This window comes from Fragaria vesca, linkage group LG1 (assembly GCF_000184155.1).
Source record: "Fragaria vesca subsp. vesca linkage group LG1, FraVesHawaii_1.0, whole genome shotgun sequence".
Lineage (NCBI taxonomy): Eukaryota > Viridiplantae > Streptophyta > Magnoliopsida > Rosales > Rosaceae > Fragaria > Fragaria vesca.
Genome location: NC_020491.1, coordinates 6,289,552 through 6,306,334, shown reverse-complemented (window position 1 = coordinate 6,306,334; position 16,783 = coordinate 6,289,552). Strand labels below are relative to the sequence as shown.

Genomic DNA, 16,783 nt, shown 5'->3' with positions numbered 1-16,783 from the left:
ATCTGCTACTTTATTTCATTTACTGAAAAATCTCAAAAGGAGAGACTTTTCTTTTCTAAAAGTATATTTAATTAGTATAGGGTTAGTTTGGTAAATTAAATCATGACACATGATATATAGAGAAAAGATTGTCCTTAATTGTTAAAAACTGTACTTATTTGTTTAACAACAAAACAAGTGGATTTATTTGTGTTTCAAATCCTTTTGGAGGATGTATATGTGATTTGCTTTTTTTTTATGAATTTCTATAAGCAGCAGCTTAATGATCTGATTTTTGAAATTTTCATTTTATTTTACTAGATATCATTTTTCTACTTAAGTTACAAGCACTGCAAGTGACTTACCTAGTTAGGTGTGTTTCCCAACTAGGTTTGAACCCTATTAAAGTGGTCAGACATTGTGTTGTGCATAGTTGAAGCATTTCTACGACGATTGACTAACTTCTAGGTCTAGGAACTAGGAAGCCTTTATGGTACCCTGATATTGTATAAAAAACTTACAAGTTACATAATTTTTGCATAGCTATAACTGGCCTGAAGACTGTACGATGGTAGGAGTTGCACAACTTATTTAGCTACTAGTCAGTCAAGCTATGTATTTTATAAAACCACGAGCTCTGCAAGGGACATCAAAGTCGATTAGCATGATTATTAGTTGCTAGTAAACAGCAAATTCCAGTTGGTAAGCATATGAAATGAATTCAAGTTTTGTATTTATCTGATAATCTGCAAAAGAAGACTTCAACTGCTAGTGTATTGGGATCCCCTGTACATGACTGGTCCATATAATCAACTCATCATGTGAAAAGAAAGAACAAACATATTAAAAAGTTGATGTCAACTAAAACAGCCAAAATGTCTTACCTATGTGAACAGAAGTGACCAGGTGGAGATTTTCAAAGCGTGTGATTTTGATGCTGAACACTCACTTTTTTAATCCTGAAGAGCTGACGAGATTTATATTGCAATATATAGTCTCATTCAAAAGCTGAGTATCTAATTGACTAATTCTTTCTGTATTTCTAATTTTTCATGAATAGATACAAATCCACATGAACTGAAATAATTTGTTAGATACAAAATGCAGTGCACTGGCTTTCTTTCTAGCAATCTAGCTAAAGGTCGGACGAGTTTGCAACTTACAAGAGCTGGTTGTTGAATTGTCCAGCTAGTAAGTCGAGGTACGCATCTTATAACATGGCAACTAGCAATTGGTCATAATATATTGAAGACAGACCTCAGATATGTTATTAAAGAAGTAACCATTTATAATGTATAAAAAAAGACGTCAACTATTGGGATTGGATCTCCTGTACATGACTGCTCCATATATTTATCATAAGTTAGTACAACTGGAAGTTGGCAAAGCATATTATTCAGGAGTTGAGAACTCATCATTTCTTGTTCTTGATAAAAAAGAGTTTGTATTGCAATACTGTCTCATACTTTGCTCTGTCTTTCATGAAAGTCTTTGTTCTGTGATCTAAGCCCCCAGAAAAACTTCTTCCTAAAAGTCTGTTTGTTTTTGTTTCTCCTACTGCTTTCGGTCAATAGCAGGTAGTTCTTTGTTGCTTAAATTCTTATTGTACTTCTCAATATTGGGTTTTTAGATTTCTGCTTTGTTGTCGCTTGATTTGATTGTTCATTTTGCTTTTACTTTCTCTTTATTAGTTGGTATTGTGCTGTCTTTCTCTGGAGTATCAAAGGCGAGGACAACAATTAGTTTGCAACCAGACTTAATTCCTCATTTTATTACAAGAAGGATTTTAGTTGCACTCTCTCATATTAAACGTTCGAATTTGAAGAGAAACTGGAGCTGTTGATCACAAGTGATATATAAGCCAAACAGACAAGGTAATATTCCAATCTTCAAGTGCATCTGCTATTTTATTTGTATTATATTTATTTATTTACTTATTTTATTCCTTAATACAGCAAAGAAGAGTAACATCACAAAATCAGAAGAACGTACAACCCCCTCTCAATTGATCTAAAAGAACGCTAGAGGCACAAAAAGGGATAGATGATTCCACCAAACAGCATAAGAAAGGGATATATCATTCCACCAAACAGTTCCACTCGGAGAAGGATGGAGTAAATTCGTAATTTCATCCGCTACAAAATTCATATGTCATATATATACCAAAGAGACAAGGTACATCGACCATTTATCCCAATCTTCAATTTCATTCGCTATTTTATTTTTAGGGTCATATCCAATTTCCTTCCGGTTTATTCTAAAAAAGAAAAAGGAAAAAACTCCTTCCAGTTTACTCTGCTTTTAAGGTATTTACCTTGGACTATTTTATTAATCATATAATCATTTTTAAGATATTGAAGCGAAGGATATCTTCTATTATATATTTACAATGATATCAAAATAACAGGGAAATATATTAGCACTCTACCGAATACTATTTTAACCTGTAAAAAACCATGCTTTGAGATTATGCATATGGATGAATCCAAAAGATAACCACCATGCCAAATGACTCATCTAAACTTACAATCTCGATGAAAGTTAATCACCATGGCTCATAAGAAATAAAAACATTTATACATATATATACACGTAAAATATATATATTCAAATGACCCATATATTACAAAAAGAAACAAAAGAGAAAGAAAAACCTCTCAAATTCTTTTTTAGAGAAAATATCAACTCCATTAATAATAAAAAGAGTACAAAAGATAGATATAAAATGAAAATATAAGGCAATAAAATATTGGAAATAAAACCTAGTAGAGCAATGACTGAATACAATACTGCATCTAAAGATGCACTGTACTTGATGTAAATTGGACAATTCCTCGTATGCTCGGTCAAGCATATTACTTGATGTAAATCTTTTCAATTCAATAAAGTAAACAACAATATGATTTGCCAAGCATATCCCTCGTATATCGTACGGCGGAAAGGGAAAAATCTTTCACTTATGTTATCGTCAAGATGATTGACCATTAATTAAAGGGAAATCTTCTAATAGTATAACCGGTGATGATAACCATTTGTACACATCCATTGTAAGAAAATAAGCTTTTCACCATAGTACTTGTACCACAACTCAAGGGGCCTCTCTTAACAAACTTAACTTGACGCAAACCAAATCAGAAACCACCCTAGCCAAGTTTATACCTACCTGGATCTTGACTCAGTCGGTTTCGACCCGAATCTTGACTCAGTAAATAGAGTAACTAGTATTTAACCTTTTGACACAAAAAAAAAAAACTTGTATTTAACTCTATTTTTATATATATTAACATTTGTAAATATCTGTATCAATTACTTGTGTTAGCTACGGGGAAATCCTTACAAATCTATGTATTATGGTTCCTTCAAATCCTGAAATATGAAAATGATAATAAGATGAAATGATGAAGAATACATGCCACAACGGTTTGTTTGGATAAAAATAAGATGCTATTTAATGAAATGAGCAGTCATAGTTAGTTTCTTAACCTGACCTATCTCGTTTGACATTCTAAATTAGGAATTTTGAATTTATTTGTGAAAAGAAATAAAGGAAATTATCCAAATTCTAAAGTGTACTAGGTCCTCAGTTGTCGGAGGGCCTTTGTCAACTCCTTATGGGTCTGGAGTGTACTAGGTCCTCAGTCGGCGTTTCTCATTCATATCGTTCATATCGGGAGTTAGGGTGGCGAGTTGTGGGTTTTCAGAGTCTTATTTGTTTTGTTCAAATGTGGTCTAAGGCCTTTTATCTTTCCTATAAAGAACAAATTTTATTTCATTTTTTTTCCAGTAACAATCATGGCGTTTCTTATTGATATTGGTACCGGACTTGTTGGAAAACTTGTGGACTATACGGTTCTATCAGTTGGACGCCAAGTTGGTTATCTGATCTACTACAATCGGAACGTCAAAAGCCTAGAGGATCAACTGAATGACTTGGTTGCTGCCAGTCGGAGTGTGGAGCAGAGGGTTGGTGAAGAAGAGAGAAACATAAGAGAAGTGGAAGTCCCTGTCAACAAATGGCTGACAGATGTCAAAAAGATCACAGAAGAAGTAAATAAGATCTTGAATGAAGAACAGAAAGAAAAGATGAAGTGTCTTTGTGGATTATTTCCTAATCTAGTGGTTCGTCATCAGCTAAGTCGAAAATCAACAAAATTGGTATATGATGTTGCTGAGCTTTATGGGAAGAAACACTTTAGCACTTACGCCCATGCTATTATCCCACAAGATGTACCCTCCAAAGATTACGAGGCCTTCAGCTCAAGAACTGTAGTGGTGAACCAGATAATGGATGAATTGAGAAACAGTCCTAATATCAACATGATTGGAGTATACGGGTTTGGTGGTGTGGGAAAGACCACACTTGTCAAAGAAGTTTCTCGTCAAGCTACAGGAGACAAGACATTATTTGACGATGTGGCTATGATCCTGGACGTAAGACAAAATCCAAGCATCCAAAGAATTCAACAAGAAATTGCTGAGAAGTTAGGTCTTGACCTTCCTGAAAATCAGACTGTTGCTGGAAGAGCACGTCTTCTATCTAGCAGGGATAAAAGACCAAAAGACTCTGGTAATTCTCGATGATGTGTGGGATGGAATTGATTTGGAGGCTGTGGGACTTTACTGGTGTGACGACTTGTAAAGTATGTTGACAATCAAGAACTCGTGAAGTATTATCCGGTAAGATGCATACACAAAAAAGAGTTTGCACTTGANCTTTTAGGGGAAGAAGAATCTTGGAGTCTGTTCAAGAAGAAGGCAGGTGATGTTGTTAAAGATCCTTCCATAAATGCTGTAGCAACCAAAGTAGCCAAAAAATGTGGAGGTTTGCCGGTTTTAGTTGTCAGTGTTGCAAGTGCCTTGAAAAATAGAAGTACCTTACATGCATGGAAAGATGCGTTGACACGATTGAAAAGGTTAGACAAAGAAGAATTCACAGAAAAGACATACTTGGCTCTAGAGTGGAGTTATAGTCAATTAAATGATGAAGAGCTTAAGCAATTGTTCTTGCTCTGTGGCCTTTTGGCTAATTCTTGGAAAAATATTTATATCCTTGACCTGTTCAAATATGGCCTTGGTTTGGGTTTGTTTAAAAACCTCAACACATTGGGAGAAGCATGGGATGCAATAAATTCATTGCTTGAGAAACTTAAGGATTCTTGTCTACTGCTTGACGGTGAAGACATTGGATGGCTCAAAATGCATGATCTTGTGCATGATGTTGCTAAACGTATCTTGTGGAGGGACCAACACGTGTTAGTAGTAAGTGGTGGAGATGAGTTTAAAGAATGGCCAGATAATGAGGATTTCTATAAAAAGTGCAGTATGATCTCCCTTGACATACCCAGAGTTCCCAAGCTTCCAGAAGTTTTGCAATGCACGGAACTAAAGTTGTTTGCTCTTGGAGCAATTGTACATGTTGAGGGTATCTCCTTAGAAATGCCGTGCAACTTTTTTAAAGAAACGACAAAACTTGGAGTGTTGGATTTAAGTCGATTGATTATCCTGACACTACCTCCATCTCTTCAGTTTCTAATAAATTTGAAGACATTGTGTTTTAATGGCTGTACCTTGGGAGACATTGCTCTAATTGGCCAACTACGAAACTTAGAAGTACTTAGCTTTCTAAAATCGATGTTTAAAGAGTTGCCCAAAGAAGTAGGGCAATTGACTCATCTACGATCATTGGATTTGACTGGTTGTACTCAGTTGGAAATAATTGCACCTGGTGTTATATCAAATTTGAAAAGACTAGAAGAACTGTGGATGGGGAGTAGTTTCAACCGATGGGAGGCTGAAGGAGTGACCAATAGTGAGAGAAGTAATGCAAGCCTCTCAGAGCTCAAGCACTTGTCTAATCTAAGTGCTTTGCATGTACATGTCTTGGATGCTAACATTCTTCCATCAAATTTGTTCTCCAATGCATTGGAACGATACCGAATATATATTGGTGCTGCATGGAACTGGGATATTGATGCGGATGTAAACATCAACACACTGAAAATCAAGCTCACTACCACCAATGAACTGTACCAATCTGGTTTAAACATGTTGCTGAAGAGAACTGACGAGTTACACTTGAATGGAATGGATGCTGGTAATAATACAGCTTATCAATTAGACGGTGAAGAATTTCAGCAATTGAAACATCTCCATGTCCACAATGCTGAGTTCAGACATATCATTAATGGGAAGGTACGTTTTTTAGTTTTAGTTTGACGTGTTTATCTGTCTTTTTTCTTTTTTTTGTCCGGTCTAATAGATTTTATCTTTCATTAGTATTGAAACATTATCATTTTTTGAATATAGTGTAGATTTCTTATGAAGATTTATTCTGTCAATTTTTTTTTTTTGGATTCAAAAGTATATTAATACTGAAGCTCTAAGGCTGGTTACACTCCGGAAGGAGGAGGTCTATAATACATTCGGGAGCTCGATCATGCCAGATCCCATCATGATCAGCTTCATAGGCAATAGCTGATTTCTTTCTTTTTGCAAACTCATTGTTGTTTATTGTTACACTAAAAATATTTGAATCTTGGACAAAGAGACAATATTATTCTTCCGCACTCCGTTTTCATTCTTTGAGTATCAAAAGTTTATGTTTGGTTGATCAAAAGACATCTAGCCCACAATTCAGTCTAATGGCATAAGTTTCTGTTTTGTAAGTGAGAGATCGCAAGTCCGACTCATAATAGACAAATTGTTATATATGATTGTTTTATTTGATCAACAAAAGTAAAAGTCAAAAGACACCTGTCAAAATAATTTCAAATTTGTGCAACTTAACATGGTACAATATGTACTCGATCTCTTAAGCACATATATATATATCCCAACATTGTGTTTTCTGTGTTTTTAGTGGCACATATATTAAATTAAAAACTAATTCAATATCAACTCACCATTTTAGGCAATTAATATAGTTGTTGGTCTACATTTGAAATTATAACTAAATTAGTTAATAATTAGAACTGATGTGTGCTATATACAGGGCGTTTTTCCCAACTTAAAAGGGTTAGTGGTGAGTGGCCTAGATGATTCGAGATTCTTATTATCATCTTCCATGGCTAGAAGTCTTGTACAACTCACACATCTTCGGATATCCGGATGTCGAAACATGGAAGAGATAGTATCAACAAATGAATCTGATGAAAAGCATATGAAGGACATGTTTTCTAAGCTTCAACATCTGGAGCTAGAAGAGCTTCCAATCCTCACAAGATTCTGCTCAAGAAGTTGTATTGGATATCCATCTTTGGAGATTTTGCAACCAGAGAACTACAATGAAGTTGAAGAAAGGGACTGTAGATAAAACATTCAGAATGCTTTGTTTGATGCAAAGGTTATCGAATTGCAATTGTTTGTATTATCTATATGTTTCTTTCATCATTTATATCTAATGCGAAATCATGTATCTTACATGTACGTACAAAAAGAAAAATTTCTAAACATGTCCATTAATAAGATGATCGACACTTGTACAGGTAGTATTTCCAAGCTTGAAAGGATTGTTGATCGATGGGTTGACCAAGTTAATGACAGTATGGCACAACCAAATTTCTCCAGAGAGTTTCAAAAATATAGAGACTTTAAAGATTTCTTGCTGTCAGAGTTTGAAAAGTGTCTTTCCATCCTCAATGGTGAGAAATCTTCAGCAGCTAATGCATTTATATGTGGTCGACTGCGGAGTGGAGGAAATCATTGAAGATGGAGTACAAACGACATATGAGTTTGTGCTCTCAAAACTAAACTCTGTCATATTTAAGGATTTGCCCAATCTTAACTGTTTCTATCCCGGAATGCATGCTTCGTGTTGGCCGTCACTTGAAGGTTTGTGGGTATATGATTGCTCTAAAATAGCATTTTTGGCCCAAGAATGTTCAAGACTTGAGAGAAACTATGAATCGACGTATCCTGCTCCAACTAACCAAGCTCTCTTTATTATTGAGAAGGTAAACTCATCTTCATATTTCCTTTTTGGCTTCAAAAATTTGGTACACCAACAGTTAGTTGGTAACTAAAGTTGCTAAAATAATTTTTCAAGTTTTACTTGTAGTAAGGATAGGAAGTTTTATTGTGTGATGGTATGCCTCCCTAGTCCCCACCCCTCCGGGGTTTAATTATCTTATTTTTCTTGCGAAGTTTCTCTTTCAGTTTAGGAACAGTTTTGAGAAAAATGAACCGGAAAAATCACACGACCAACTCTGAAATTCAATTGTACAATTGTGATGTTTTTTTGTTTTTCTGAATATATACAATTGTGATGATTATGAAACAATTTTTAATCAAACAAGCAACTGGAAAGATCTCATTGACTTACTTTATTTCATTTCTGATATACTTCGACAACGCAGTACATGTGAGATTGTTGATTTTTTTTAGTAGAAAATTTTGTGTGCTGATATGTAGAACTTGAGTTATATATTCAACGAGTTTATGCCTTTTTATCAATTTCAGATCTATGTTTATAATATACTCTTTATGTTGTTTAACATTCACTAACAATAAAACTACAGGATTCATTCCCAAACTTGAAAAATGTGGCCATTTCTGGCATGGAGATTTGGGATGGCCCCTTTCCAATAAATTACTTCAGCAAACTAGAATATTTCCAGGTCAGAAAGAGTAACAATGAGTCGGCTGCTATACTTGAGAAATTCCCTGGTCTCGAAAAATATGGTGAAACGAGTGCTCCTCCTTCTAGTGAAATATCTTCCCATCGGAAAAGCAGAAGTGGGGATATACATGCAGTTGGGGCCCTCTCTCATTTAAGTGAATTATGGCTTTATGGCATGTCCCGCCTGATGCATCTAGGGGAAGATAACTCCCAAATGGCAGGTCAAAATTTTCCAAACCTACAATTTCTAGGGATATATTGTTGTGACAGCTTACAGAATCTAAGATCATCCGCAATATCCTTCAAGAATCTAACAAGCTTGCAAGTAAATGGCTGTTCGGGGTTGGAATACTTGATAACTTACTCCACAGCTAAAAGTCTCAAGCAACTCATACTCCTATCAGTTGAGAACTGTGGAAGACTGGTAGAAATAGTGGGAAGCAGAGAAGACGATGATAATTTAGGAAATGAGATTGTATTCAGTCGGTTGGAGTATTTGGAACTCTCTAAACTACCAAGATTGCGAGGCTTTTGCTCTGGAGATTGCATTGTCAAATTCCCATCTTTGAACCAGTTATTGATTAGCAAACGCCTCAAACTAAAGATCTTTGGTAACGATGAGACGCTACATGTAACCAACGAAGAGGTTGACACAGATGTTGATGCTGATGATGGTGAAACATACGTTGATGCAGATGATGGTGAAACAGGCGTTGATCTTGATGAAGGTGAAAAGGTAAATTTTTGTTCATGACAGTTATTGATTAGACATCTTTTGTTTCTTGTTGCCAATACCTTGAGTATGCCCACTATAGAGAGACAATCAAGATGTTACACCGTCCATATTAGTTCTATCTAGAGTCCATATGTTAGATATAGCAACCTAATTTCAAATTTTTTCCTGGTCTGGCTGATTTCATAATTCTTTTCTCTTTTTCCCTAATGCATTTCAAATGTCTTTATAGACGGTACAAGTAACAAAGGAGAATGTTGACATAGATGCTGGTGTTGATGGTGATCAAAGTGATGAAACTACACATATCACAAACCAAAAGGAAGACGAAAATTACGATGGATCGGTAACTTTTCATTCACTAAACAACTTTTCTATTCTTAGGTTTCCGTTATATAGAGAATCAATATGCTACACACACTTTATATCAGTTCCGTATGTGTATAATTGCAGCCCAAGTAAGATGAATATATATATATATATATAGCTTAATTTCACTATACATAAATTGACGATGCTAATTGATATGAATTTTGATGAATCGGTAACATTTTATTCACCAAACATCTTTTCTAATCTTCGATCTCTTAGGTTTCCATTACACATAATAAATTGACGATATGACAAGTATGTATATGTATAGATAGTCACAGTACAATCGTATTAGATAAGTAGAACCATAAACCTTTTTAGTTCCCTTTTTTTATATTTGAATTATGTGTCTATTTGATATCTTTACCACATTCGAGACATGGAACTGATGGAAGTGATTGAACTATGGAAGTACTATTTGTACGTCGGTGCCACGTAATACACTTCCATTATGTAAAGTAATAGTCAGCTGGCATTGCTTCTACTTTGTAATTGAATGTTCTTACAATAACATTATTTGCCCTCTCAGGAACATGTTCAGCCCCTTGAAATCACTGCAACTGATCAGGGGGTCATAGCACCAGTGGGAGAAAATCTGGCCATCTTACCAGTAGGCGAAGTCACAACTCCTGTGTTTCCAGTTGTTGAGCATACTCTAGTCGCCGAAGTAACTCGTACTGAAGCTGTCGAACAAGTATTCTTAGATATTGAGCCTCTAGCCGAAGAAGCAAGGCCTGATGTTCATCAGACTCTTAATGCACCAGAGCAGCATGTTAAGGAACGAAGTGATCCCTTGGAGCCTTCAGCTGCTGCTAAGGGAATTTTGACACCTACAATTCGTGCACAGGCCCCTCAAAGTTCTCTGAAGTCATCTGGGGAGAAACTGTCCTTGATAGTTTTGTTATTCACATGTTCTCTCTGGATATGTATCTACTTGATATCTTTACCACATTTGACACCAGGAAGTATATGTACTTCACTGCCACTGTGCCACGTAATCAACCCTTTCCATTACCTGACCTCTCAGGAACAGGTCCGGCCCTTTGAGACCACTGCAATTGATCAAGAGTTTATAGCACCAGTGCAAGAAAATCTGGCCATCATACCAGTAGGCAAAGTCAGAACTCCTGTGTTCCCAGTCATTGAGCCTCCTCCTGTCATCGAAGTTCCTCATACTGAAGAAGGGGAACAAGCATTCTCAGGCCTGAACCTAGAGCCTGTGGCTGAAGCAGCTAGGCCTGATGCTCATCAGACTTCCAATGCACCAGAGCCTTCAGCTGTTGCTAGAATAACTCCAACTCTTATCATTCCTGCACTGCCCTCTTCAAGTTCTCCAAAGTCATCACGAGCACAACGTTCCTTGGGAGAGAAACTTCAAGATCTGTCTGCGAAGAAGGCTGCTAGCAATATGGGCCAATTTGAGGAGGAGAAGACCAAGCTCAAAGCTCTTATTTCTTCTGCTGATTTGAGAGACCCCCAAACCAGACAACAGCTCCTGGCAGTGCTGCCCACTCTCCAACTGTCTACTACCAAATGGATTGCTGATCTCGTTGTTCAAGAGCTATCAAAGTTACCACTGGTTCTGGACAAGGAGGAATCACTACGCCAAAAATTGGCTGGTCTTATAGCTCAGGGCTTTGAGTTGGATGAAAGGAGGCACATTCTCCTCTCTGAAGGTTCCTTAGCTGAAGAAAACATCCAGAAGGTCCAGGAGCAGAAGGTGGAGCTGCTGGCTGTGGAAGAGCAAATCAAGAAGCTTGAGGCGCAAGCAATTTTACTCCGGGCAGAGATCGCCATTGGCGAAAAGAGGTATTCTGGTTTTGAAGCGTCCTTGGATGAGTTGGATCAGCTAGTTGAGGAACGACAACTCAACCAACTCTCTGTGGATTCAACGAGTGAGGAGTTTCTTAGGACTCGAGCTGTGAGTGACAGCTTATGTACTGCCATCTTTACTCATCTCCGCCAACTATTGTAGGCTTCAGTTTTGCATTTAGGAGCATATATTTATCAGGATAGAATTAAACCTTAATCCTTGCATTGTGACGGAGCTAGACATTCCATTGATATTGTTGGTGTGTTGAGCCAGATTGTATATGTATTCCTATTTCCTATACATTCTAACCAAATGTCTACTGTTCAATATATTTGGTGTAATGGTGAGTAGAATCTTCCCATTCTCTATGGAGACTGTTAATAAAATCATAAGCATTCTGTTCCCTGTGACAAGGGGTCCCTGATAGACTCATTTGGGGAGGTACTTCAAAAGCATTTTGCAATTAACCTGAAAATATGGCTCCAAACTGCTAACTGTACATAGTGGCTCTAACACGAATACTCCAATGCATACAATATTTGTAAGTAAAGCCAATACCTAAGATTGACTCCAAATGTGACAGGAGGATGATTCCAGTTTTCCACAGTGGACGACCACCTGTTTCCAATATAACATGGCAGGAAAAAAGTTAGGTCTTCTACACCATACATTCAAAGAAGATCCAAGAAAATGACAGTAAGAAATCCCCAAAGACTCAACTTTAAGATGGAAGTGAATCATTGGTATGGGATAGCTGTTTACTGAGCACCCTTTACTTTACTGGTTACAAAATTTATCCCAGCTGAAATCACACTATGACGATTATCAGTCACCAAAACCTTATGTATTGCAAACAAAACGTAGCTTTTACCTGAAAACATACAAACTTCTATTGCTTACAGTAGTGAAAGATGTAATTGTACCTTGTAGACAGCTGCTAAATTAGAAAAAGGCAACCAAGATGCCTGAGATTACCCTGTGTCTTGTTCCGATCAAACTGACCAAAACAACCTTGACTCTGGGTGCAGAAGCTCATCTTCCCATTCAGTCCTGTCCAAGGCTAAAATCTCCATTAAACACCATGATATCACATTTACTGCTTGGTTGTACTGCTAATACTGGACAAGAAATCCAATATATTAAAAACTTTTCCAGAGTCATTCTGCTTGGTCTCCCTATCAACCTGTGTAAAAGTAGAACCGAATGACTGATTCGTCTTTTTTGATTCATACTTTGCTGCAAATGCAAGTGTCGAACAGAGTGCCCTCTGATTCACTGTGTCTTTAAACCTGGATGCTGTGTAATCTGAAGATTGACCTGATGTAAGTGGAGAAGGTAGCAACCTTGATGAGATTGCACTCGAGATTTGGGGGTTATCAAACACACTTTTACCCTCACCAAAACACGTACTGTTACCATTATCTGAAGTTGAAGTCAATTTAAAGGGGTTTCCACAACTAGAATCAGCCATGGGAACTTTCCCAACAGATAGGAAGTCTGCTGCCTTTGGTTGTGCAGGTTGGATAACCTTTGGCGCCGTATTAAAGTTTTGAACAGTCTCTGACACACCTTGGCTTGTCTGGTGATGGTTTTGGTTTTTGCCAATGGAACCATCTGGTGATGCTTTTCCAAATGATAAAAAGTTTATCCCTTTGGGAGTGACTGCCGGTGGAGTTGTCATTATATTGTCTTTGGTATTCAGAATGGAACTTGATGGACTTTGTTGCATTAGGTTCCTGGCTTTGGCCCCAGTATTCCTATCTGGGGCTGAGACTCCTTGCTGAGACATATTGGAATGAACCAACGATGGTTTCCCTGTAGAAAGGAAGCTAAATTCTTTGGTAGACATTGTAGGTTGTTCCAACAGAGTCCTTGCCATGATCAGTTCAGTATTATTGTGAGAATGAGTCCCTGTTGAGTGGGGCAAGGCATGGGAATTCTTCTGGGAGGGACTACCTATCTTTACTTGTGCAGACCTGGAACTACCCCGCACAGAGGGAGTCACCAATTCAGGTTTGCTAGTAGCAGTTGCACCTTCTTCCTTGGATAGAATCTAAAAAGAAATTATAAACTTGATCAGCACATTAACTTGTTTGGTAGCCGATGAAAGAGGTAAGGGCAGATGATAACGAAATTTAAACATGCAATTGTGCAATAATAGAACCTCGTAAGCAGGTTTTAAGTTACAAGTAGCTCAAATAGCATCTTATTCAGGCAAGAATGTACCTTGTGTGAAAACAGACATCGATCACCTCTGATGCAGGACCCATTCTTAACAAAATTGTCACAGGGATACTTAGAAAGCTGATGATCAAATGGGCAGTCATCCCCTTTCAGGCATGAATGGCGTGCAAAATGACAACAGGGCTGCAACACCAGAATACAAGATAAGGAAAAGACATTATGCTCTGAGGAAGACGAAATGGTGTTCATAATAAAGCACTCATATCAAAACACCTAGAATCACAAATTAACATTAAACGAATCCAATGACCATACCTTGGATTTTGTTAAAGGCACTGTATCATGTGAAAATTTGCACTTGTCACTCTGCAAAACATAAATAAACAAGAACAATGAGATAGTTACAGAAGGAAATCAAAGGGTGCTAGATAACTGGCCCCTGAAGACTACATAAAATGAAAACAAATTGCATCGGAGAATACTTCGGATTAAAAGAGTTCACAGTATGTAATCAGGGGTGAGCAATCATGTAGCTCTGTAATAGCAAATATCAATGCACAACTACTCTAAGGGTAGTATAAAATCACTTTCAGGTCATTTGATTATTGATAGTGTGTGGATTAGCAGAATTAAGCAGCGTACTACCTCATGGCACCTTCCAGCAATATAATGGCGGCAAAACACTACAGTTTTTGGTTTCTCTATGCAATGCAATTTCAGCCTGTTAACACCTTGTTTTCTGTTCATCTCTGCTCGCTTCTTTCGTTCTTTTGCCTGCAGTATGCACCAATTGAGAGAAATATTATATACTTTTAAAAGCATATCTCATAATTTGTAAATTCCTTTGTAATATGAAACTGGTCGAGCTCCAAAGAGATTCACAAAAAATCGCTTGCAATTGAGTAATAGGCAATACCTTCTTTCTTTGTTTCTTTTCCTTTGAAGGACGCTTTCTTTTCTTTGAGGCACCAGCATCCCCCTGGACAAGAATAGAGCATACTGGTTACATAGGAACCAGACTTTCTTGTTGGTACATAGAAGTTCAAGACAACCTTTGAGTCTGCAAAATTTGAGTTTCTATTGCAATTCTTTTCCATAACGAGTTACTAAGCACTTATAATACTAGACTACCATATAGGATATTGACTGCGATAGAGAAGAAGTCAAATCTCTATGGAGAATGTATGTGAACTACACCTAAAGATAATGCATTTGAAGTGAGAGCTGGCTCCCAATCCATAAGAAAGAGCAACATGGAGGATGTATGAATTTCTGCTCAAACAAAAGCTTAAGAGAATCACGATGGTGTATTAAGTATTAACATGTTTCAAAATGAACCGTGCCATGAAAGGAAACAAACTATGAAAGTCAAAGATATACCTCATCTTCATATGTTGTTCCGCAGCTTCCAGCTTCATTGTTCTCTGAGATTTTTTCATGTGATGCTTGATTATTAGTACAAGCTTCGGGAAAGCAGATACCCCTCACAATTCCGCTATATTTCTCTTCAATTCTTCGACTTTCTAGCACAGGATCATAGCCCCCTTCCTTTATAGCTTCCATAGTTTTCCCCTGGACAACTCCAGGTCTGCCAATTGTCTTAGTTCTACTTTCTCTGATTTCCTCTCCTCTAGGACTTTGGACATTGTCAGCAATGCTACTCAGAAAGGAACTGGAGTCAAATTCTTTGACAAGTGCTTCCTTGCCAGAGCTTGGATCGTCGACATCTTTGAGTATTTGAACTTCATTGTTTTCCTCAGACCTAACTGCATCATGCAAAATCATATCCGTCGATCTGTCATCCATCCCCTCATCATCAGAAATTTCTCCCTCTTCCACATCGCTCATATGGTTGGGAGAATTCACAGCATTTCTAGTGCAAAGCATTTCCATTTTGTTTTCCTTTGGCAGCATTTCATGCTCTTCTTCCAAATCATTAGCTATCTGAGACAAACTTTTACCTCTGCTCCCACTAGGCTTGGAAGCATCGCCAACCATGTTTTTGTCCAAAGAGAAACCAAAGGTTCCAGGTACATCTTGACTGAAGTGCTCTGGCGCCTTGAACTGTGCAACTTCAGTAATGGGAATAAGAGATTCCTCTGCACCACCAGCAGACACAGAAGTCTCCATTTCTTTCTGTTGGATTATAGGCTCTACATCCAATGCGCTACTCTTCAACACGGAATGCGTCCGTTCATTAGACTCTCCTCCATTCTGAATTTCACCAATCACCACTTGATCTGCATTTTCCAGTCCAACTGTAGCATTAAGTCTCAAGTCCTCACATTGTTCTTGGTTACTCAACAACTCAACCTTACCATTCGCAATCCCTGATCCGGTTGACGGTTTCGGAGTATTGTCATCACTTCCATTCACAATTTTCTCCAGCTCATCCATCAGCGTTTCCCCAGGACCAAGCTCCAAATCTCCGAAATCAACCCCAAAGTCCATCGCGTCCATCTGTCCATCCACACTGAAGAAATCCTCTATCTGATCATTTAGCTCTCGCGAACCATCAGCGTCACACCTCTCATTAGCCACCAATTCTTGCCGAGCTGCCGAATCATCGCACTCCACACCATCCGGCTCACCGAATTCAACATTCCCACCCCCTTCCTTTCCAGTCGCTTCCTCCAATTCATTACTCCCATTATCTTAAATCAAATTCAACAACACAAAATCAGTAACAAAAAGTTAATCTAAACCTAAAATTAGCTAAATCACACGAAGTGATAAAGATTCAAACTTTTCACCGAGTCAAATTCGATTTTCTCAGTAAATTTACAGAATCAAAGACTGAGATTGAGTTCAAATCACCTTGATTAAGCTCCGGAGGTACATTTTGGTCTGGGAGCTGCGACACGTCGTAGCAGTGAGATAGAATCCGAACCAGAATACGGTGCGTTTCGCTCTTCAGCCTTCGCCGACGGTGCGGAGGGAAAGACGTTAGGGTTTCGGCGGGTTTTTCCATTATTACCAGAAATTCGGAGCTTTTCTGAGTCCGAAAACCTATAGACAAGGGTTTTAGGCGTTAACCGCCAACTGGACACGACGACTAAACCGGGTCGTGGGCCGGGTTTTGAGC

At 37.8% G+C, this 16,783-nt stretch overlaps 4 protein-coding genes across 4 annotated transcripts; 3 read left to right on the top strand and 1 right to left on the bottom strand.

Moving 5' to 3' along the window:
- Positions 1–1,068: 1,068 nt before the first annotated feature.
- On the top strand, positions 1,069–4,571 carry LOC101302389 (probable disease resistance protein At1g61190-like). The gene is made up of 4 exons (XM_004287526.1): positions 1,069–1,556; positions 1,671–1,853; positions 1,935–2,154; positions 3,764–4,571. Exon 4 carries the CDS (start codon positions 3,772–3,774, stop codon positions 4,558–4,560), a length of 789 nt encoding a protein of 262 aa, XP_004287574.1. The 5' UTR covers positions 1,069–1,556; positions 1,671–1,853; positions 1,935–2,154; positions 3,764–3,771; the 3' UTR covers positions 4,561–4,571.
- A 519-nt stretch (positions 4,572–5,090) lies between these two features.
- Positions 5,091–7,291, top strand: LOC101304331 (probable disease resistance protein At4g27220-like). Its single transcript, XM_004288911.1, has 2 exons — positions 5,091–6,171; positions 6,971–7,291. Exons 1-2 carry the CDS (start codon positions 5,176–5,178, stop codon positions 7,289–7,291), a joined length of 1,317 nt encoding a protein of 438 aa, XP_004288959.1. The 5' UTR covers positions 5,091–5,175.
- On the top strand, positions 7,262–11,964 carry LOC101304042. The gene is made up of 5 exons (XM_004288910.1): positions 7,262–7,321; positions 7,464–7,931; positions 8,496–9,332; positions 9,562–9,675; positions 10,231–11,964. Exons 2-5 carry the CDS (start codon positions 7,515–7,517, stop codon positions 11,674–11,676), a joined length of 2,814 nt encoding a protein of 937 aa, XP_004288958.1. The 5' UTR covers positions 7,262–7,321; positions 7,464–7,514; the 3' UTR covers positions 11,677–11,964.
- Positions 11,965–12,607: 643 nt separating this feature from the next.
- LOC101303749 lies at positions 12,608–16,669 on the bottom strand. The gene is made up of 8 exons (XM_004288909.1): positions 16,516–16,669; positions 16,017–16,352; positions 15,079–15,938; positions 14,615–14,677; positions 14,344–14,472; positions 14,014–14,064; positions 13,741–13,881; positions 12,608–13,567 (listed from the first exon to the last, which is right to left on the bottom strand). The coding sequence occupies exons 1-8, from the start codon at positions 16,667–16,669 to the stop codon at positions 12,608–12,610; spliced, it is 2,694 nt and encodes an 897-aa protein (XP_004288957.1).
- Positions 16,670–16,783: the final 114 nt, after the last annotated feature.